Below are 23,641 nucleotides of genomic sequence, written 5' to 3'. Positions count from 1 at the left end.
GCAAGGGGGTTAAGGATCCATCAAGGGAGGAAAAGGTGCTTGGGAGAGCAGAGACAGGGACCTCGCATTGACCAGTACTTCTTACGAAGCAGCCAGTCAAATCAGTCGAATGAAGCACAGCGACGGGACGCAAACCAAAGTTCGCAAAGCATCAGCACCCCTGTAACCGAGGAGGATAACACAAGCACAGAAATGCCGGTGGATGAACTCACCCAACCACAGAGACCTCTAAAACAGGAAAAGATCAAAGGGCACAGACCGAGTGTGAAGTGGCCCAAAGCTGTTGAAAAGAGAGAGTGGGAAACAATCAACAACGCTTAATTGGGCATGGGACACAAGCTAAGGCTTGATCACCCTTTAGCTGGCCACCTTTGATGAGAGTGTTTAGTGATTAAAGGCCGAAACACCCACTGATTCGAAGGCACACTACTGAGGATGTGTCCCAAAATTGACATCTTAACCCAGTCTAAGAAATAAACCTCCCATGCCACTCTGTCAACATCACGGCAAATCTCATGCGAGTGCATTCCATCTATTGGCACAATGGACAGTTTTTTAACATCTCGTCCCGTGTTTTATGATTCTGATCATCTGGACCAGTCCAGTGACTGCTGTGAAAGGACAGCTGACAACATAGGAAAGTCTGTGTGACAGCTTGGAGAGACAGCTGACCGGAGGGAATAGACCCCACTGGGGCTGTCATGGGCTAGCTACCCATGTTGGCAGTCTCCGACGCTGTTTCAGTATGTTGGAGACACCCGCTAAGTGCTACTGAAAGTCAACAAAGGAACATACCCCTAGAGCCTGCGAGAGCTGGGGCGCAAGATGGCTCAATGACTGATCACATGGTTACGGACCCAGGAACGGAAACGACTACGAGTAGGAACACAGCACATGAGACAACCATAACAGCAGCAGGACTCACACTTCAGGCGTGCAGCTGTGGTTGGGAGAGAGTAACATCGGCAAGGGGGTTAAGGATCCATCAAGGAAAAGGTGCTTGGGAGAGCAGAGACAGGGACCTCGCATTGACCAGTACTTCTTACGAAGCAGCCAGTCAAATCAGTCGAATGAAGCACAGCGACGGGACGCAAACCAAAGTTCGCAAAGCATCAGCACCCCTGTAACCGAGGAGGATAACACAAGCACAGAAATGCCGGTGGATGAACTCACCCAACCACAGAGACCTCTAAAACAGGAAAAGATCAAAGGGCACAGACCGAGTGTGAAGTGGCCCAAAGCTGTTGAAAAGAGAGAGTGGGAAACAATCAACAACGCTTAATTGGGCATGGGACACAAGCTAAGGCTTGATCACCCTTTAGCTGGCCACCTTTGATGAGAGTGTTTAGTGATTAAAGGCCGAAACACCCACTGATTCGAAGGCACACTACTGAGGATGTGTCCCAAAATTGACATCTTAACCCAGTCTAAGAAATAAACCTCCCATGCCACTCTGTCAACATCACGGCAAATCTCATGCGAGTGCATTCCATCTATTGGCACAATGGACAGTTTTTTAACATCTCGTCCCGTGTTTTATGATTCTGATCATCTGGACCAGTCCAGTGACTGCTGTGAAAGGACAGCTGACAACATAGGAAAGTCTGTGTGACAGCTTGGAGAGACAGCTGACCGGAGGGAATAGACCCCACTGGGGCTGTCATGGGCTAGCTACCCATGTTGGCAGTCTCCGACGCTGTTTCAGTATGTTGGAGACACCCGCTAAGTGCTACTGAAAGTCAACAAAGGAACATACCCCTAGAGCCTGCGAGAGCTGGGGCGCAAGATGGCTCAATGACTGATCACATGGTTACGGACCCAGGAACGGAAACGACTACGAGTAGGAACACAGCACATGAGACAACCATAACAGCAGCAGGACTCACACTTCAGGCGTGCAGCTGTGGTTGGGAGAGAGTAACATCGGCAAGGGGGTTAAGGATCCATCAAGGGAGGAAAAGGTGCTTGGGAGAGCAGAGACAGGGACCTCGCATTGACCAGTACTTCTTACGAAGCAGCCAGTCAAATCAGTCGAATGAAGCACAGCGACGGGACGCAAACCAAAGTTCGCAAAGCATCAGCACCCCTGTAACCGAGGAGGATAACACAAGCACAGAAATGCCGGTGGATGAACTCACCCAACCACAGAGACCTCTAAAACAGGAAAAGATCAAAGGGCACAGACCGAGTGTGAAGTGGCCCAAAGCTGTTGAAAAGAGAGAGTGGGAAACAATCAACAACGCTTAATTGGGCATGGGACACAAGCTAAGGCTTGATCACCCTTTAGCTGGCCACCTTTGATGAGAGTGTTTAGTGATTAAAGCCCGAAACACCCACTGATTCGAAGGCACACTACTGAGGATGTGTCCCAAAATTGACATCTTAACCCAGTCTAAGAAATAAACCTCCCATGCCACTCTGTCAACATCACGGCAAATCTCATGCGAGTGCATTCCATCTATTGGCACAATGGACAGTTTTTTAACATCTCGTCCCGTGTTTTATGATTCTTAGATTTTGCTTTATGTTTTGGATCATTGTCTTGTTGGAAGACAAATCTCCGTCCCAGTCTCAGGTCTTTTGCAGACTCCATCAGGTTTTCTTCCAGAATGGTCCTGTATTTGGCTCCGTCCATCTTCCCATCAATTTTAACCATCTTCCCTGTCCCTGCTGAAGAAAAGCAGGCCCAAACCATGATGCTGCCACCACCATGTTTGACAGTGGGGATGGTGTGTTCAGCTGTGTTGCTTTTACGCCAAACATAACATTTTGCATTGTTGCCAAAAAGTTCAATTTTGGTTTCATCTGACCAGAGCACCTTCTTCCACATGTTTGGTGTGTCTCCCAGGTGGCTTGTGGCAAACTTTAAACGACACTTTTTATGGATATCTTTAAGAAATGGCTTTCTTCTTGCCACTCTTCCATAAAGGCCAGATTTGTGCAATATACGACTGATTTTTGTCCTATGGACAGTCTCCCACCTCAGCTGTAGATCTCTGCAGTTCATCCAGAGTGATCATGGGCCTCTTGGCTGCATCTCTGATCAGTCTTCTCCTTGTATGAGCTGAAAGTTTAGAGGGACGGCCAGGTCTTGGTAGATTTGCAGTGGTCTGATACTCCTTCCATTTCAATATTATCGCTTGCACAGTGCTCCTTGGGATGTTTAAAGCTTGGGAAATCTTTTTGTATCCAAATCCGGCTTTAAACTTCTTCACAACAGTATCTCGGACCTGCCTGGTGTGTTCCTTGTTCTTCATGATGCTCTCTGCGCTTTTAACGGACCTCTGAGACTATCACAGTGCAGATGCATTTATACGGAGACTTGATTACACACAGGTGGATTGTATTTATCATCATTAGTCATTTAGGTCAACATTGGATCATTCAGAGATCCTCACTGAACTTCTGGAGAGAGTTTGCTGCACTGAAAGTAAAGGTGCTGAATAATTTTGCACGCCCAATTTTTCAGTTTTTGATTTGTTAAAAAAGTTTAAAATATCCAATAAATGTCGCTCCACTTCATGATTTTGTCCCACTTGTTGTTGATTCTTCACAAAAAAATACATTTTTATATCTTTATGTTTGAAGCCTGAAATGTGGCAAAAGGTCGCAAAGTTCAAGGGGGCCGAATACTTTCGCAAGGCACTGTATATAGAGTGGGGCAAAAAAGTATTTAGTCAGCCACCAATTGTGCAAGTTCTCCCACTTAAAAAGATGAGAGAGGCCTGTAATTTTCATCATAGGTACACTTCAACGATGACAGACAAAATTAGAAAAAAAATCCAGAAAATCACATTGTAGGATTTTTAATGAATTTATTTGCAAATTATGGTGGAAAATAAGTATTTGGTCACCTACAAACAAGCAAGATTTCTGGCTCTCACAGACCTGTAACTTCTTCTTTAAGAGGCTCCTCTGTCCTCCACTTGTTACCTGTATTAATGGCACCTGTTTGAACTTGTTATCAGTATAAAAGACACCTGTCCACAACCTCAAACAGTCACACTCCAAACTCCACTATGGCCAAGACCAAAGAGCTGTCAAAGGACACCAGAAACAAAATTGTAGACCTGCACCAGGCTGGGAAGACTGAATCTGCAATAGGTAAGCAGCTTGGTTTGAAGAAATCAACTGTGGGAGCAATTATTAGGAAATGGAAGACATACAAGACCATTGATAATCTCCCTCGATCTGGGGCTCCGCGCAAGATCTCACCCCGTGGGGTCAAAATGATCACAAGAACGGTGAGCAAAAATCCCAGAACCACACGGGGGGACCTAGTGAATGACCTGCATAGAGCTGGGACCAAAGTAACAAAGCCTACCATCAGTAACACACTACGCCGCCAGGGACTCAAATCCTGCAGTGCCAGACGTGTCCCCCTGCTTAAGCCAGTACATGTCCAGGCCCGTCTGAAGTTTGTTAAAGAGTATTTGGATGATCCAGAAGAAGATTGGGAGAATGTCATATGGTCAGATGAAACCAAAATATAACTTTTTGGTAAAAAGTCAACTCGTCGTGTTTGGAGGACAAAGAATGCTGAGTTGCATCCAAATAACACCATACCTACTGTGAAGCATGGGGGTGGAAACATCATGCTTTGGGGCTGTTTTTCTGCAAAGGGACCAGGACAACTGATCCGTGTAAAGGAAAGAATGAATGGGGCCATGTATTGTGAGATTTTGAGTGAAAACCTCCTTCCATCAGCAAGGGCATTGAAGATGAAGTGTGGCTGGGTCTTTCAGCATGACAATGATCCCAAAAACACTCCCCGGGCAACAAAGGAGTGGCTTCGTAAGAAGCATTTCAAGGTCCTGGAGTGGCCTAGCCAGTCTCCAGATCTCAGCCCCATAGAAAATCTTTGGAGGGAGTTGAAAGTCCGTGTTGCCCAGCAACAGCCCCAAAACATCACTGCTCTAGAGGAGATATGCATGGAGGAATGGGTCAAAACACCAGCAACAGTGTGTGAAAACCTTGTGAAGACTTACAGAAAACGTTTGACCTCTGTCATTGCCAACAAAGGGTATATAACAAAGTATTGAGATAAACTTTTGTTATTGACCAAATACTTATTTTCCACCATAATTTGCAAATAAATTAATAAAAAATCCTACAATGTGATTTTCTGGATTTTTTTTCTCATTTTGTCTGTCATAGTTGAAGTGTACCTATGATGAAAATTACAGGCCTCTCTTATCTTTTTAAGTGGGAGAACTTGCACAATTGGAGGCTGACTAAATACTTTTTTGCCCCACTGTATATATCCCATTGTTTAGCTGGAATAGAAGTATCCTGTATATTTAACATAGAAATTATACCTATAATAAATCTGGCCTCATGCTATAGCGTTTAGTTGGGCTCGTCCCCAGTAGCACCCTATTCCCTGTATTGTACACTACTTTTGACCAGAGCCCAGATCTCATATGATGGTTAAATATAGGCCTATTTTTTTATATTTAAGTACATAAATACATTTGTACAGTTCTTTATTAAAATGTAATTATGTGTCACATTTAACGGTGTAAAACTTTGTAGTGCAACTTTTTTTCTCAGAGTGAGGCAGACATAACACTACATGGCCAAAGGTATGTGGACTCCTGCTCGTCGAACATCTCATTCCAAAATCATATGCATTAATATGGAGTTCCCTTTGCTGTTACAACAGCCTCCACTCTTCTGGGAAGGATTTCCACTAGATGTTGAAACATTGCTGCGGGGACTTCCTTCCATTCATCCACAAGAGCATTAGTGAGGTCGGGCACTGAAGTTGGGCGATTAGGCCTGGCTCGCAGTTGGCTTTCCAATTAATCCCAAAGGTGTTCGATGGGGTTGCGGTCAGGGCTCTGTGCAGGCCAGTCAAGTTATTCCACACCGGTCTAGACTGACCATTTCTGTATGGACCTCGTTTTGTGCATGGGGGCACAAAACAGCCCCAGACCATTATTCCTCCTCCACCAAACTTTACAGTTGGCACTACATTTGGGCAGGTAGTGTTCTCTTAACATCCGCCAAACCCAGATTAGTCCGTCGGACTGCCAGGTGGTGAAGCGTGAATCATCAACCCAGAGAACGCATTTCCACTGCTCCAGAGTCCAATGGCGGCAAGCTTTACACCACTGCAGCGGACGTGGGACATTGCAAATGGTGATCTTAGGCTTGTGTGCGGCCATGTAAACCCATTTCATGAATCTCTTGACTAACAGTTATTGTGCTGACGTTGCTTCCAGAGGCAGTTTAGAATTCAGTAGTGAGTGTTGCAACCGAGGACAGATTATTTGTACATGCTACACACTTCAGTGCTTGGCGGTCCTGTTCTGTGAGCGTGTGTGGCCTACCACTTCGTAGCTGAGCTGTTGTTGCTCCTAGGCGTTTCCACTTCACAATAACAGCACTTACAGTTGACCGGGGCAGCTCTAGCAGGGCAGACATTTGAGGAACTGACTTGTAGGAAAGTTGGCATCCTATGAAGGTGCCACATTCAAAGTCACTGAGGTCTTCAGTAAGGCCATTCCACTGCCAATGTTTGTCTATGGAGATCGCATGGCTGTGTGCTCGATTTCATACACCTGTCAGCAACGGGTATGGCTGAAATAGCACTCTTTCCTCATTAGTGGTCGTTTCTAATGACTGGCCTCCTGATCTTACTCAGCAGCAGAATTGTTCTCCTAGGATTAAGTAGAATAATGCTGCTATTGTAGCAAAAAAAGTAAATGTGTGACTAGAGAAGGAAAGACTCATCAATATGTAATTGTGTGTCAAGCCCTGGCGTAAACCCAACGTCTAACCCTAACTCCAACCTTGACCCCTTATCTATTCTTAACTGGAGCCCAAGTGACCATCATTTGAAACTAAGAGATGTGGAGGAGAAATCATTTTTCCTTTTCAGGAAACTTCATGCATTTATTACTTGAGGTCATGATGTATTATTTTCAAGTTGTAAACCAGTGGCCCAAGGGTAGGCAAACCTGGACCTACTCTGGGTACCCCCAGGACCAGAGAAACCAGTGATACGGTAAAAAAACAACAACATATTGTGTTGATATAACAATCAATACGTTCATGTAATTAGTCTACTCCCAACTCGTAACTCAGAGTAGGTGTCACTTTTCGTTCATTAAAAAACAGCCTATTTCTCCAAGCAGTGACGTCAATCATCGAGAGGAATTATTTAAGCGATTATAGTGAAACCGTCCAATAGAAAACGGGATTGCAAGATCTTTCAACCAATCAGAAGTCTCCGTGTTGCCCAGCCTCCCTCTTTTTTGGATCCTTACTTAACTGTGGAATAGCATCTGTTTTGTTCAAATATCTAGGTTTAATAAGAGCATTTAGCGATGTTTATTTTTGAAACGATGACACAGTGGATGTGTATCATTGGCGCAAGCTTCATAAGCACTTTCGTCTTCATCTAGCGACAGGTGAGAAAGTGAAATGTGATCGTGGCAATCTATTTTCAATGCAACTCGCTAGCATAGCTAACCTAACTAAACATCATCACGTCAGTAACATCATTCAGACTTCGATGGTCACATCAGAGTAACAACCAACGATACATTGTCACCTGTGCCGTATATAACAAGTTTTATTTAGATTAAAGTATTTGAGATATTGTCCAATATGTTAATGGTTTGTAGCTAATTTTCATTTTTCCAAGTTCAAATGCTAGCTAGCTAACAATGTAACGTTAGCAGGTAACTAGCCATGATTTAGAGAATGAAAGATTAAGGAAACGGTTAAATCATGGTGAAAAACGTTGGTGTACATGTATATAGCTGGTTGCAATAACACTGGATTACTTTGTAACTAGCAACACAATGAATACAAATGGTGGCCTATTGTCTGGTGCAGTTCTCCCTAAGAGTCTTAACGTTAAGGTAACTATGTTAGTTAGCTAGCTAAGTAGCAAGTGGGGTAGATGGAAGCAGCAGCGACTGTATCCGCTTCTGACTTAGCTAATCAAGATATGTTAGCTATGTTCACTACACTGTGGATATTTTAATGCACACAGTACACCTGACAGGTATTTTGCAGACCAATGCGTCTTTATTTAAATACCTTTTTATTATACTCATGTTTTTCACTTTCACAACTCCAAACGGTGAATGATGTGGAAACAGTCAAACTGTTGCATGTTCCTGTTTTGATACCCATTTTCGTGTGACTAAAAAGTTTGTGCAATATTTTTGGCCTGGAGTCAAGAGACAGCCTAGCTCGGCTGCTATTATAGGCATAGTAGTGTCAAGTCAATTGATCCTTGATGGTTGTTTCTGCATATCTGGGGTGCTGAACTGCACGTTGACCTTTCAACATGTCTTGCTAGGTTTGAACCATTTCATCTATGTAGCATAGTACAGTTAAAGAGCAAGGGGGGTATGTTGGATTTTCCAGAGCATGTATTTGTTCTTGGTGCTTTGAATAAGCTTGTTCTGTGGATTTGTGGACACATTTAGTACATGCCAGGTTTATGTTGTGTAGCAGTTGTTTTCTCTGCCTTGCATGTACTTCCAGTGTTTTATAAACTAATGACTGTCCACCCTTTCTCCCCCAGGTTCCTAATACAATTATGGAGTTTTGAGAAGGGTTTTGTGTGTCTTGGGGGGGAAAGGGGGCCTTTCCCCTCAATTTGGATGGACTATTTGAAGGGACCTTCTGGAGGGTTAATGAACTTGTTGAACTTTGTAAAATATTGTATTTAAAAATATATATATATATATAAATATTTGTAAAAGGAGTAGGTATTTTTGGAAATATTTTTAAATAAGTATAGTATTTATAGATGTTTATTTAATGAATTCCTGATGCCACTGAATGTTTCAAACACATTTGGTTGTGTTGAGCTTTGGGTGGACTGAGATGACCTAAAACAAGGCCCTGGGGTTGCTAGGGTGCGGTGGAACCTCAACACAAGCACAATTCTAGCACCCCAAAACAATCTCCCACCTTTTTCTATTTTCTTCCGAGAGCAGCTACATTAAAACATTATAGTTTCAAAGTCAAACTGACTTGCCCTAAAGCGTTATCTTAGGGTTTGTTGTTGTACTGAAGGGTGTTTCAGTGTTTGTTTTAGAGTTTGGAGTTTGAGGGGAGCAGGGTCTCCCTGACTGCGTTAGAGCGGGGAGTTCACAGCAAGGTTTAGAAGTCACTCAGGATGAGCGTGGTGATGGCAACCCCAGACTGCACGCCAAAATGCCGCTCCATGCGGCATGCAGATGAGGTGGTGGCGGCGCTGACGCAGGGTTCAGAGGGGCGCCTGCGGGCCTTCCTCAACACTCACTGCCACAACGCGGCCACACTGAGGGACGCCTTCGGCCGCACGGCCCTGCACCTGGCCGCCTCGCTGGGCAAGAGGGCCCTGTTGGAGTGGCTGCTGGAGAGGAAGAGCGCTGACCTCATGGTGAAGGACAAGGAGTCTGGCTGGACCGCCCTGCACCGCAGCGTCTTCTACGGACACATCCACTGCCTCATGTCACTTGTTAAGGTGAGTCTCCCTCTGTGTTTCTGAAATAATGTAGAGATGACTGGGCCTCCTTTGGCCTCTACAACACAGTGGCAAGACAAAGGTATGTGAACCCTTTTGTATTATCTGGATTTCTGCATAAATTGGTCATCAAATTTGATCTGATCTTCAAAGTCAAACAATAGATGTGCTTTAACTAATAACACACTAACAATTATATGTTTTCATGTCTTTATTGAGCATACCGTGTTAACATTCACAGTATAGGGTGGGAAAAGTATGAGAACCCTTGGATTTAATAACTGGTTGACCCTCCTTTGGCAGCAATGACCTCAACTAAAGGTTTTCTGTAGTTGACCTGCACAATGGTCTGGAGGAATTTTGGATATTCCTCTTTACAAAACTGTTTCAGTTCAGCAATGTTCTTGGGATGTCTGGTTGAACCGCTCTCTTGAGGTCATGCCACAGCCTCTCAATCGGGTTGAGGTCAGGACTCTGACTGGGCCACTCCAGAAGGTATATTTGCTTCTGTTGAAGCCAGTTATTTATTTATTTTTTGTGTGTGTGTTTTGTGTGACGTTGTCCTGTTGCAACACCCAACTTCTGTGCTTCAATTGGCAGACAGATAGCATTACGTTCTCCTGCGAAAAGTCTTGATTAACTTAGGAATTCATTTTTTATGTCGATGATAGCATGCAGCAAAGCAGCACCAAAACATGATGCTCCCTCCACCATACTTTACAGTGGGGATGAGGTTTTGATGTTGGTGTGCTGTGCCTTTTTTTTTCTCCACACGTTGGGTTTGTTCCTTCCAAAGAACTCAACTTTAGTTTATTCTGTCCACAGAATATTTTGCCAGTAGCACTGTGGAACATCCAGGTGCTCTTTCAGATGTGCAGCAATGTTTTTTTTGGACAGCAGTGTCTTCTTCTGTGGTGTCCTCCCATGAACACCATTCTTGTTTAGTGTTTTATGTATCGTAGACTTGTCAACAGAGATGTTATTATGTTCCAGAGATTTCTGTAAGTCTTTAGCTGACACTCTAGGATTCTTCTTAACCTCATTGAGCATTCTGCACTGCTCTTGTAGTTATCTTTGCAGGATGGCCACTCCTAGGGAGAGAAGCAACAGGGCTGAACTTAATCTATTTATAGACCATTTGTCTTACCGTGGACTGACGAACATCAAAGCTTTTAGAGATCATTTTGTAACCCTTTCCAGGTTTGTGCAAGTCAACAATTATTAATCGTAGGTCTTCTGAGATCTTTTGTTCGAGGCATGGTTCACTTCAGGAAATGCTTCTTGTGAAGAGCAGTCACATTTTGTGAGTTAAAAAAAAAAAAATTATAGGGCAGGGCAGCTCTAACTCACATGTCAAATCTCGTCTCAATTAATTGGACTCCAGGTTAGCTGACTCCTGATTCTAATTAGCTTTTGGAGAAGTCATTAGCCTAGGGGTTCACATACTTTAACCCAACCTACACTGTGAATGTTTAAATTATGTATTCAATATAGACAAATACAATATTTTGTGTGTTATTAGTTGTAGCACATTGTGTTGGTATATTGTTGTGACTTAGATGAAGATCTGATCGAATTTTTAGGTCCGATTTATGCAGAAATCCAGGTAATTCCAAAGGGTTCACATACTTTTGCTTGCCACTGTAAATTATTGGTATGTGGAGGAAGACATTTATATGACTTCCATTGGCAGTACTTTTGTTCTGTAGCTACTCTTTTCTTGCTTGCTTCATCACTGGCCTACAGCTAGGTGTAGTTAAATGGAAATAATATTGTGGCTCTAGTCTAGAATGGTGCTTCTGTGTTGCAGCATGGCGGCATTCTCTCCACCCAGGATAAGGAGGGCCTCTCTGTCCTGGACTTAACCATGAAGGACAGACCAGCACACGTTGTATTTACAAAGACTGGTGAGGATCGCTTATCATTTCATATCGATCTCTCATTTGGACTATGCATGATAAAAAGGGAAAAGCGGATGTTTCTTTTAAGCACATAGTCAAGACGGGTGTCAATCATTGTTGCCTACTTGTAGAAAATAGTGTTGGAAGTCTTGGCTGTGGCAGGCATTTTTTTTAAAACTTTTGGTTTTCTCTCTCTCAGACCCCACTGAGGTTTATACCTGGGGGAACAACACCAATTTCAGTCTGGGGCATGGGAACCAGGAGAGCAGGCATCATCCTGAGATTGTGGATCTGTTTTCCCGGACCGGGGTTTACGTCAAACAGGTAAACAAACCGACTACTATTTTTATTTATTTTATTTCACCTTTATTTAACCAGGGAGGCTAGTTGAGAACAAGTTGTCATTTGCAACTGCGACCTGGCCAAGATAAAGCGTAGCAATTCGACACATACAACAACACAGAGTTACACATGGAATAAACAAAACATAGTCAATAATACAGTAGAACAAAAGAAAACAAAGTCTATATACAGTGAGTGCAAATGAGGTAAGTTAAGGAAATAAATAGGCCATGGTGGCGAAGCAATTACAATATAGCAATTAAACACTGGAATGGTAGATCGGCAGAAGATGATTGTGCAAGGTAGAGATACTGGGGTGCAAAGGAGCTAAATAAATACCAGTATGAGGTAGGTAGATAGATGGGCTGTTTACAGATGGACTATGTGCAGTGATCTGTAAGCTGCTCTGACAGTTGGTGCTTAAAGCTAGTGAGGGAGATGTGAGTCTCCAGCTTCAGAGATTTTTGCAATTCGTTCCAGTCATGGGCAGCAGAGAAATGGAAGAAAAGGAGGAATAGGCTTTGGGGGTGACCAGTGAAATATACCTGCTGGAGCGCGTGCTACGAGTGGGTGCTGCTATGGTGATCAGTGAGCTGAGATAAGGTGGGGCTTTACCTAGCAGAGACTTGTAGATAACCTGTAGCCAGTGGGTTTGGCGACGAGTATGAAGCGAGGGCCAACCAACGCGAGTGTACAGGTCGCAATGGTGGGTAGTGTATGGGGCTTTGGTGACAAAACGGATGGCACTGTGATAGACTGCATCCAGTTTGTTGAGTAGAGTGTTGGAGGCTATTTTATAAATGACATCACCAAAGTTGAGGATGGTCAGTTGTACTAGGGTATGTTTGGCAGCATGAGTGAATGATGCTTTTTTGCAAAATAGGAAGCTGATTCTAGATTTAATTTTGGATTGGAGATGTTTGACGTGGGTCTGGAAGGAGAGTTTACAGTCTAACCAGACACCTAGGTATTTGTAGTTGTCCACATATTCTAAGTCAGAGCCGTCCAGAGTAGTGATGCTGGACGGGCGAGCAGGTGCGGGCAGCGATCGATTGAAAAGCATGCATTTGGTTTTACTAGCGTTTAAGAGTAGTTGGAGGCCACGGAAGGAGAGTTGTATGTCATTGAAGCTCGTCTGGAGGTTAGTTAACAGTGTCCAAGGAATGGTGTCGTCTGCATAAAGGTGGATCAGAGAATCACCAGCAGCAAGAGCGACATCATTGCTGTATACAGAAAGTCGGCCTGAGAATTGAACCCTGTGGCACCCCCATAGACTGCCAGACGTCCAGACAACAGGCCCTCCGATTTGACACACTGAACTCTATCAGAGAAGTAGTTGGTGAACCAGGTGAGGCAATAATTTGAGAAACCAAGGCTGTCGAGTCTGCCAATAAGAATGTTGTGATTGACAGAGTCGAAAGCCTTGGCCAGGTCGATGAATACGGCTGCACAGTAATGTCTCTTAACAATGGCGGTTATGATGTCGTTTAGAACCTTGAGCGTGGCTGAGGTGCACCCATGACCAGCTCTGAAACCAGATTGCATAGCGGAGAAGGTATGGTGGGATTCGAAATGGTCAGTAATCTGATTGTTAACTTGGCTTTCGAAGACCTTAGAAAGACAGGGTAGGATAGATGTAGGTCTGTAGCAGTTTGGGTCTAGAGTGTCTCCCCCTTTGAAGAGGGGGATGATCACGGCAGCTTTTCAATCTTTGGGAATCTCAGACGATACGAAAGAGGTTGAACAGGCTAGTAATAGGGGTTGCAACAATTTTGGCAGATAATTTTAGAAAGAGAGGGTCCAGATTGTCTAGCTCGGCTGATTTGTAGGGGTCCAGATTTTGCAGCTTTTTCAGAACATCGGCTATCTGGATTTGGGTAAAGGAGAAATGGTGGGGGCTTTGGCGGGTTGCTGTGGAGGGTGCCGGGCAGTTGACCGGGGTAGAAATGCTTATTGAAATTCTCAATTATAGTGGATTTATCGGTGGTGACAATGTTTCTTAGCCTGTGAGCAGTGGGCAGCTGGGAGGAAGTGCTCTTATTCTCCATGGACTTTAGTGTCCCAGAACTTTTTTGAGTTAGTACTACAGGATGCAAATTTCTGTTTGAAAAAGCTTGCCATAGCTTTTCTAACTGCCTGTGTATATTTGTTCCTAACTTCCCTGAAAAGTTGCATATCACGGGGGCTATTCGATGCTAATGCAGAACGCCGCAGGATGTTTTTGTGCTGGTCAAGGGCAGACAGGTCTGGCGTGAACCAAGGACTATATCTATTCCTAGTTCTGATTTTTTTGAGGGGCATGCTTATTTAAGATGAGGAAGGTACTTTTAAAGAATAGCCAGGCGTCATCTACTGACGGGATAAGGTCAATGTCATTCCAGGATACCCGGCCAGGTCGATTAGAAAGGCCTGCTCGCAGAAGTGTTTCAGGGAGTGTTTGACCGTGATGAGGGGTGGTCGTTTGGTCGCAGACCCATTACGGATGCAGGCAATGAGGCAGTGATCGCTGAGCTCTTGATTGAAAACAGCAGAGGTGTATTTGGAGGGTGAATTAGTTAGGATGACATCTATGAGGGTGCCCGTGTTTACTGATTTGGGGTTGTACCTGGTAGGTTCATTGATAATTTGTGTGAGATTGAGGGCATCAAGCTTAGTTTCCATTAGTTCACATATAGTATTGAGGGCACAGCTGGGGGCAGAGGGAGGTCTATAGCAAGCTGCAACAGTGAGACTATAGAGATCCAATAAATGTTCTCTTGACTTATTTTCAGTCTTCGCTCTGTTCTGTTCTTATTAAGTGGAGATGTTCTGCCTCTTTGCCATTAGCTAGTCACATGAGTCATTCTAGGGCTTCCCCACCTTAAACACCCTAGTCTCCTGGGCCCCCCCCCCCCCCCCACACACAGACTTGGCCTCAATTTATGGATCACTAGGGGGATCCATCACAACAATGCTTATGTAAAAACATGGTTGTACCATCTGTGGCGTCTCCTGGATAACAGGCACGTCACCTGCCCCCACCCCCCGCACCTCCTGCAAAACAGACCCCCTCCTGGGATATTGCCCTCACAACAGGCTGCTCTCCCAGGAACAACGGGCATGTTTTGTATAAGTTGGCATTGTTCTTATTGGGTGGTTGTGTATAGTATAAGGGGTACAATCACAGCAATGGTAACTGGCTATTATGAAGCTCTCTATTAACAAAAACTACATCAGGGCACCACTTTTGAAGTCTGGGAAACATCTAAGACACACTTTTTTTGTGTAGTTACCTTTTAATTCAAGTGCACATGCACCGAGCACTGTTTAGTTAGCTGTGTTTCTCTGTAGCACACGTGATAGTGTTAGCAAAACAAATGCCTACTGCACTGATGAAAATAATCCTGAAATGGTTCTACCAGGTAGGCAGAGGCTACTCTTTAGTTAGTTATTGTTATAATTGATTAGGTTTTTGGGAAAGCCTTTCCATCTACCAGAAGACAGTTATCATTAGCATTGCTTATTTTTTTGGTGTAATGCGAATACAGGGGAAACACTGACTGACATCATTGACCTCCTATCACTATGGATTTGGGAGATTTTAGAAATTGAAATATCAGGAGTGAGCTGCTGAGTGAGAGGGTGAATGAATGAGAGGAGTAGGACAGGTGCACTGGGCTTGGGTTTCTGTGTCTGGCTTTGTCTAGCCCAGCTCTGCATGGTTTAACCCACGTTGGCTTTATGTGCGATCCGCTCTACAGTGTCACTGATGGCCATGTGGAGGCCCTTACTGTGATTATAGCTATTGGCACCTGTGTCACTGCCCAGTCTGTCTCTCTCTTTAGTATAGAGCAGGGTTCCCTAACTGTTGGCCCCTTGTTTTATTTGCCCCCCCAAGTTTTCAGAGAAAAAAATAGTTTTCATTGTTGGACATAAGACTGTAAAAACACCAGGAAATCCGCTCGAAGTGATTTTAATTTAAGATATCTGTTCCAAGTATTCCCATGCAAAATAGAGATGTGATCGTATACAAATTTAAGCAAGGTTTGAAATGATTGTTTTAGTCAAACATTATCTTTTTGGGCATCTTGCAGTCAATTTGCAGTTTACAAATTATTTGTAATTACAGTTGAAGTCGGAAGTTTACATACACCTTAGCCAAATACATTTAAACTCAGTTTCACAATTCCTGACATTTAATCTCAGTAAAAATGTCCTGTTTTAGGTCAGTTAGGATCGCCACTTTACTTTAAGAATGTGAAATGTCAGAATAATAGTGATTTATTTCAGCTTTCATTTCTTTCATCACATTCAGTGGGTCAGAAGTTTATACACTCAATTTGTATTTGGTACGATTGCCTTTAAATTGTTTTACTTTGGTCAAGCATTTCAGGTAGCCTTCCACAAGCTTCCCACAATAAGTTGGGTGAATTTTGGCCCATTCCTCCTGACAGAGCTGGTGTAACTGAGTCAGGGTTGTAGGCCTCCTTGCTCGGACAGACTTTTTCAGTTTTACCCACACATTTTCTATGGGATTGAGGTCAGGGCTTTGTGATGGCCACTCTAATACCTTGACTTTGTTGTCCTTAAGCCATTTTGCCATAACTTTGGAAGTATGCTTGGGGTCATTGTCCATTTGGAAGACCCATTTCCGAGCAAGCTTTAATTTGATGTCTTGATGTTGCTTCCATATATCCACATTATTTTCCTCCCTCATAATGCCATCTATTTTGTGAAGTGCATCAGTCCCTCCTGCAGCAAAGCACCCCCACAACATGATGCTGCCACCCATGTGCTTCACGGTTGGGATGATGTTCTTTGGCTTGCAAGCGTTCCCCTTTTTCCTCCAAACATAATGATGGTCATTATGGCCAAACGGTTCTATTTTTGTTTCATACACCAAATAATATTTCTCCATAAAGTACGATCTTCGTCCCCATGTGCAGTTACAAACCATAGTCTGGCTTTTTATGACTTCCTTGCTGAGTTTTCAGGTAATGTTGATATATATATATATATATATACATACATACACTCACTCACTTACTTTTGTACCTGTTTCCTCCAGCATCTTCACAAGGTCCTTTGCTGCTGTTCTGGGATTGATTTGCACTTTTCTCACCAAAGTACGTTCATCTCTAGGAGACAGAACGCGTCCCCTTCCTGAGCGGTATGACAGCTGCGTAGTCCCATGGTGTTTATACTTGCATAGTATTGTTTACAGATGAACGTGGTACCTTCAGGTGTTTGTAAATTGCTCCCAAGGATGAGCCAGACTTGTGGAGGTCTACAATTTTTTTTCTTAGGTCTTGGCTGATTTCTTTTGATTTTCCTTTGATGTCAAGCAATGAGGCACTGAGTTTGAAGGTAGGCTTTGAAATACATCCATAGGTACACCTCCAATTGACTCAAATGATGTCAATTAGCCTATCAGAAGCTCCTAAAGCCATTCCATAGTTTTCTGGAATTTTCCAAGCTATTTAAAGGCACAGTCTACTTAGTGTATGTAAACTTCCGACCCACTGGAATTGTGATAGTGAAATAATCTGTCTGTAAACAATTATTGGAAAAATGACTTGTCATGCACAAAGTAGATGTCTTAACCAACTTGCCAAAACTATAGTTTGTTAACAAGACATTTGTCGAGCGGTTGAAAAACAAGTTTTAATGACTCCAACATAAGTGTATGTAAACTTTTGACTTCAACTGTATGTTCCGGCCCCTATCATCCGGCTCAAAAACAAATCAGGCCGCGGCTGAATCTAGTTAATGGTCCCATGTGTTAGGTTTTAATTATCAGAGTAAGAACTCGACAGATACTATGAAAGCTTAAACCAAGTTTATTCTTCCTAAAGGATCGAACAGCTGAACAGACAAAAACATGTTTACAATGGTGGTAGTATGTGTACCCCAATTTGTGGATGTGGATTCTCCTCCTCTCTAAACACTACTTCTCTGTTAGGCAGGAAATGAAGTGACGCGGGCAATAAACTCTTCCTTAACGTGACCTGACCTCAACCCCCTTCATCACTAATCCACTGCTCTCTCCATTTTTCAGTGCTTCCATGTGATCGTTAACTTCTGGTGTAGACCTAAACCTAATCACTTAAAATTTCATTATGATACCTGATAATTTACCCTATTCAAAGTTTAGGAGTTAGAACCCAGAATCCATCACTGGTTTAGAGGGCGTTGAGAGGTCTGAGGAAGAAACCTTGTACGGTAACTTTGTATTTTTTTAGGTAATGTTCTAGAGATCTGTGATCTAACGTTGTAAAGATGTAGACCCTAACTGTGGTTAGAACCGTTTTCCAGCAGTTATTTAGACTTATGCTAGGGAATGCAATCCTATGACATCAGCTCTAGTGCTCTGCTACAGCTCATGATGTCATAGGGTGGCATGCCTTCCTAGTTTACTACAGATTTTGACAAATCTTTGGGTTAGATACATTATAGATATATCAGATGTCATATTGAAAGGTAATGACAACTTTTGAGTTTCATAATTGTCTTATGGCAGGTTGCTATTTAGCTTCTATATTTTATACACCTTTCATGACCTGGGCATTTTCATGACCTTTGCTCAGTGGGGAGCAGATTCCATTTCAAGACCTCTCAGTGACCTACTGGTACCCCCTACATGGAGCAGAGAGCCTTTGTCCTCAGTGCTACCTGCTCACAGTTCAGCAGGTGCTGGGTGTTAAATATTTAATCCAGTATGCCATGCTTTAATTAAATGAGCCACGGCTGTGTGTGTGTGTGGGGCTGTCTCGTTATCAATGTGATACTCGGGGGGAAACATCCCTTTCGCCCTATTGCGAGCTGGAGGGGAGTGATGCATTATTAATGATGTTTACTTTTCCACTTGTGCCCCGGCCTAAAGTACCACCACTATTTGACTATTACTACGAGAGGGCTTTGGCCACGGAAATGGAAGATGCGCACAATCAACAATCAAACATGCTGATGTCTTTGAGTTCTTGTAAAGAGAATTTGACAACGGAGCAGAATTTGTCTCCATGAATCGACCTACGTTATTGATGACCAAAAAAATGTGTTTCCTTTCTTCTCAGGTGGTGCTGTGTAAGTTCCACACAGTGTTCCTGTCTCAGAAGGGACAGGTGTATACCTGTGGACACGGGCAGGGAGGTCGGCTGGGACACGGGGACGAACAAACATATCTGGTGAGAATAGTATACTGTATTGCAGGGGTAGGACCAAGTCATTGTTTTACAAGTTACTCTTAGCACTCAAGTCTCAAGTCAAGACCATTAAGTCTCAAGTTTCAAGTCCTAAACAATTCATAATGTACTCTTCACCAAATGTAATACCATTTCATATTTTTAACAAGAGTAAAAGTTAGTATATTACATTTACGCAAATCATGAATGCTTTTAAAAATATCTATTTATTACCCCCCCTCCCCCAATAGTGTATTCCTATCGAGGATCGCTATGGGGTGCAATCGGGCGATGTAGGCTTGTACACCATCACCCAACCTTTGTTTTAGGAGTAGCAGTAACATCAGGCAGGATTTAGGCTACCAACTGCCTAGCCAGTTGTTGCTCAATCTTGGGTGCAATGATCACGTTCACGCACTGACTGACTGTGGAGGCTCATTGATTAAACATTGTTAGCCTACATGATACACTAGTAAAGTAATAAAATATATACAGTGCGGAGAACAAGTGTTTGATACACTGACGATTTTGCAGGTTTTCCTACTTACAAAGCATGTAGAGGTCTGTATTTTTTTTCAACTGTGAGAGATGGAATCTAAAACAAAAATCCAGAAAATCGCATTGCATGATTTTTAAGTAATTAATTTGCATTTTATTGCATGACATAAGTATTTGATCAAAATTCCGGTTCTCGCAGACCTGTTAGTTTTTCTTTAAGAAGCCCTCCTGTTCTCCACTCAATACCTGTATTAACTGTACCTGTTTGAACTAATTACCTGTATAAAGACACCTGTCCACAACCTCAATCTAACAGACTCCAACCACAATGGCCAAGACCAGAGAGCTGTGTAAGGACATCAGGGATAAAATTGTAGAACTGCACAAGGCTGGGATAGGCTACAGGCCATAGGCAAGCAGCTTGGTGAGAAGGCAACAACTGTTGGCGCAATTATTAGAAAGTGGAAGAAGGTCAAGATGACGGTCACTCACCTTCGGTCTGGGGCTCCATGCAAGATCTCACCTCGTGGGGCATCAATGATCATGAGGAAGGTGAGGGATCAGCCCAGAACTACACGGCAGGACCTGGTCAATGACCTAAAGAGAGCTGGGACCACAGTCTCTCAAAGAAAACCATTAGGAACACACTACGCCGTCATGGATTAAAATCCTGCAGCGCACGAAGGTACCCCTGCTCAAGCCAGCGCATGTCCAGGCCCATCTGAAGTTTGCCAATGACCATCTGGATGATCCAGAGGAGGAATGGTAGAAGGTCATGTGGTCTGATGAGACAAAAATAGAGCTTTTTGGTCTAAACTCCACTCGCTGTGTTTGGAGGAAGAAGAAGGATGAGTACAACCCCAAGAACACCATCCCAACAGTGAAGCATGAAGGTGGAAACATCATTCTTTGGGGATGCTTTTCTGCAAAGGGGACAGGACGACTGCACCGTATTGAGGGGAGGATGGATGGGGCCATGTATCGCGAGATCTTGGCCAACAACCTCCTTCCCTCAGTAAGAGCATTGAAGATGGGTCGTGGCTGGGTCTTCCAGCATGACAACGACCCGAAACACACAGCCAGGGCAACTAAGGAGTGGCTCCATAAGAAGCATCTCAAGATCCTGGAGTGGCCTAGCCAGTCTCCAGACCTGAACCCAATAGAAAATCTTTGGGGGGAGCTGAAGGTCTGTATAGCCCCGAAATGGAGGAGTGGGCCAAAATCCCTGCTGCAGTGTGTGCAAACCTGGTCAAGAACTACAGTATGATACTGTAGTCATACTAACGTATGATCTCTGTAATTGCAAAAAAAGGTTTCTGTACCAAATATTAAGTTCTGCATTTCTGATACTTATACTCAAATACTTATGTCATGCAATAAAATGCAAATAAATTACTTAAAAATCATACAATGTGACTTTCTGGAGATTCCGTCTCTCACAGTTGAAGTGTACCTATGATACAAATTACAGACCTCTACATGCTTTGTAAGTAGGAAACGCTGCCGATTTTTGCAGGTTATCAAATACTTGTTCTCCCCACTGTAGCTGTCGGCTATATTATTCACGATTTACCGTTCTTTGTGCAGCTTCAAATGTCGAACAAAGTTGGAAATTGTTGCGCCTCCGTCTGTAATTTTCTTCCCGCATGTTTTGCAAGTTGCAGATGTTATTGCGGTTGTAGCGAAATGCTTGACCTACTCCGACTGTTGTGGCCTGTATTATAATAATTCTGTTGGTGCTTACATTTGTCCTTTTTCACATGTATATTCTATGTGTGTGAATTGGAAATGTTTTTTTGTTGCATATCCTACTCCCCCTGAGACACCCTTGGAGAGGGAGTCATGACCAGGGATCAGCCATTATTGACAGCGACCCTGGAGCAATTAGGGTTAAGTGCCCTTAAGGGCACATTGACAAATTTTTCACTTAGTTGGCTCGGCGATTCGAACCAGCAACCTTTCGGTTACTGGACCAGCGCTCTTAACTGCTAGGCTACCTGCTGTAATGCTGCCTGTGTTCACATGCTTCTAGCTTGGTTAGCTGTAACCAGTCCACCCTGAGTGTACCTGGGGTTTAGTTGCCGCCTCCTCTCTCTAACACCATTTTGTTAACCTGGGTTCAAACAGTTCTTGATATGTTTGAGCTTGTCTGGCACAATGGAACCAATGGAATAGTTCCAAAAGTGTCAACTTCAATATTGCCCCATTTTTGAAGGTACTCCAGGGCAGGCTCAAGCAAACGCTCAAAGTATTTGATATATTTAAAAAGTCAAATAGGGCTGTGGATTTTGGGCTCATGTGCCTATCATCTGTCAGGTTCCTCGGATGGTGGAGGGGCTCCTGTCTCATCACTGCTCCCAGGTGGCTGCAGCCAAGGATCACACAGTGGTGCTGACCGAGGAGGGCTATGTCTACACCTTCGGCCTCAACACCTTCCACCAGCTGGGCCTGGCTCCCCCGCCCGCCTCTAGCCACCTGCCAAAACAGGTAAGAGAGCACCTGGCCATCATAGCTAGGCAGCCAGATGGGGAGTTTTCCCTTACCATGTGACTAGAGTAGGACAAGCTAAGGAAAACTCCTGTGGTCTCATTTATTATGACAATTGCATAAACAAAATCAATGCAAGAATACTTACTGCATAAATGTTGTTTTCCTTTTCAATCAACTTAAACTTATGTAAATGCTGAAATCACATTGACAAAGTGTTTTATATTAATTATTTATGAACGTGACACTCACGGCCCCCGGCCCCCATCATAAGACAAACATGTACACAGAGCAGACACTTGAATGTGTGGTATGCTGAATTACAGTTTGGATTGGTTGTTGACTGACATTGGTCTTGACCAATTGGATGCAGGTATTCTCCAAGACCCTCAAAGGCAGGACTGTGATTGGTGTAGCTGCAGGGAGGTTCCACACAGTGCTGTGGACCAGGGAGGCTCTCTACACAGTGGGACTGAATGGAGGGCAGTTGGGTAAGTCATTATGACTGGCACACCGTAGCAAAACATGAAACTTGAAGCTAAGGCCACTATAATGATATGCTCTATTATTCCCCTACCATTATACATGGTGATGTAGGCTACCTGATGGACCCAAACGGGGAGAGGTGTGTGACCGCGCCTCGCCAGGTGTCCGCCCTCTACCACAAGGATGTCACCATCGCCATGGCAGTGGCCAGTAATGGGGCAACGTTGGTGGTGACAGAGAAGGGAGATGTCTACTTGCTGGCTAACTATCAGTGCAAGAAGTTGGCATCCAGGTGACTACACCGATAGTGGAGAAGTGACTACCAGGGTTGACGTCAATTCCATTTCGGTCATCTCAGGAAGTAAACTGCAATTCCAATTTCTCAGTGAGGAGTATTGTAATTAAAATGTACCTCCTGAATTGACCGAATTCCAAATTACATTTTCTTTATGATAAGAGACGACATTAACCTAAGATCCCTCTAATTAGCATAATACCAAAATGTCAGTTTAAGCTAGAGATATCTGTTTTGCATTGGATGCGACACAATCCACCGCATCTGCCTGTTTAACACTTCCGCATTTGCTGTGAAAGGTGACAGAGCTCGAGGGGTGTTTGTCAGACCATGAGACATCCCGAAAATCAGTCTAATCACAATCTTCTGGAGCATCCGACCAGTTTGTGGCCTACAAAATATTATGTGCACTCTATGGAAAGGTTACTCTCACGAACACGATAGTGTTTCCTCTACGACCCCCACAAGTGTCTTAGGACTCGTCTGAAGTCGGTATAGCCGGTCTCCCAACTTCTGTCTGTAGTGGCAGAACAGTTTGGGCAACATACTAAATTGACCCCTCTGTGTAAAGGTGAGACTCATGAACGCATACACTACCGTTCAAAAGTTTGGGGTCACTTAGAAATGCCCTTGTTTTTGAAAGATCACATTTCTGTCTATTAAAATAACATAAAATGTATCAGATATGCAGTGTAGGCATTATTAATGATGTAAATGACTATTGTAGCTAGAAATGACTGTTTTAAAAAAAAGAAGGAATATCTACAGAGGCCCATTATCAGCAACCAACACCCCTGTGTTCCAATGGCACGTTGTGTTAGCGAATCCAAGTTTATCATTTTTAAAAGGCTAATTGAGCATTAGAAAACCCTTTTGCAGTTATGTTAGCACAGCTGAAAAATAAGCAATAAACCTGGCCTTCTTATACTTGTTGACTATCTGGAGCATCAACTTTCTTCTGAAACTCATCAGTCTATTCTTGTTCTGAGAAATG

At 43.5% G+C, this 23,641-nt stretch overlaps 1 protein-coding gene across 3 annotated transcripts in view; it reads left to right on the top strand.

Moving 5' to 3' along the window:
• The first annotated feature begins 7,005 nt into the window (after nucleotides 1-7,005).
• Nucleotides 7,006-23,641, top strand: part of LOC110489894 (inhibitor of Bruton tyrosine kinase) — a 35,957-nt gene continuing 19,321 nt past the window's right edge. Inside the window, exons 1-8 of one of the 3 annotated variants that reach the window (XR_016486629.1) lie at nucleotides 7,006-7,418; nucleotides 8,549-9,478; nucleotides 11,289-11,385; nucleotides 11,579-11,703; nucleotides 18,774-18,884; nucleotides 21,696-21,866; nucleotides 22,240-22,357; nucleotides 22,464-22,644. Coding sequence is in view for 1 of the 3 variants with exons in the window: in XM_021562860.3 (XP_021418535.3) it covers nucleotides 9,149-9,478; nucleotides 11,289-11,385; nucleotides 11,579-11,703; nucleotides 18,774-18,884; nucleotides 21,696-21,866; nucleotides 22,240-22,357; nucleotides 22,464-22,644 (1,133 nt within the window). In the remaining 2 variants the exon portion in view is untranslated. The remainder of the gene's footprint in view (nucleotides 7,419-8,548; nucleotides 9,479-11,288; nucleotides 11,386-11,578; nucleotides 11,704-18,773; nucleotides 18,885-21,695; nucleotides 21,867-22,239; nucleotides 22,358-22,463; nucleotides 22,645-23,641) is intronic. The other 2 variants (XM_021562860.3, XR_016486628.1) reach the window with 2 other exon arrangements.

Source organism: Oncorhynchus mykiss, chromosome 2 (assembly GCF_057628025.1).
Source record: "Oncorhynchus mykiss isolate SJ-2025 chromosome 2, ASM5762802v1, whole genome shotgun sequence".
NCBI lineage: Eukaryota > Metazoa > Chordata > Actinopteri > Salmoniformes > Salmonidae > Oncorhynchus > Oncorhynchus mykiss.
This window is presented reverse-complemented; position numbering and strand designations above follow the sequence as displayed.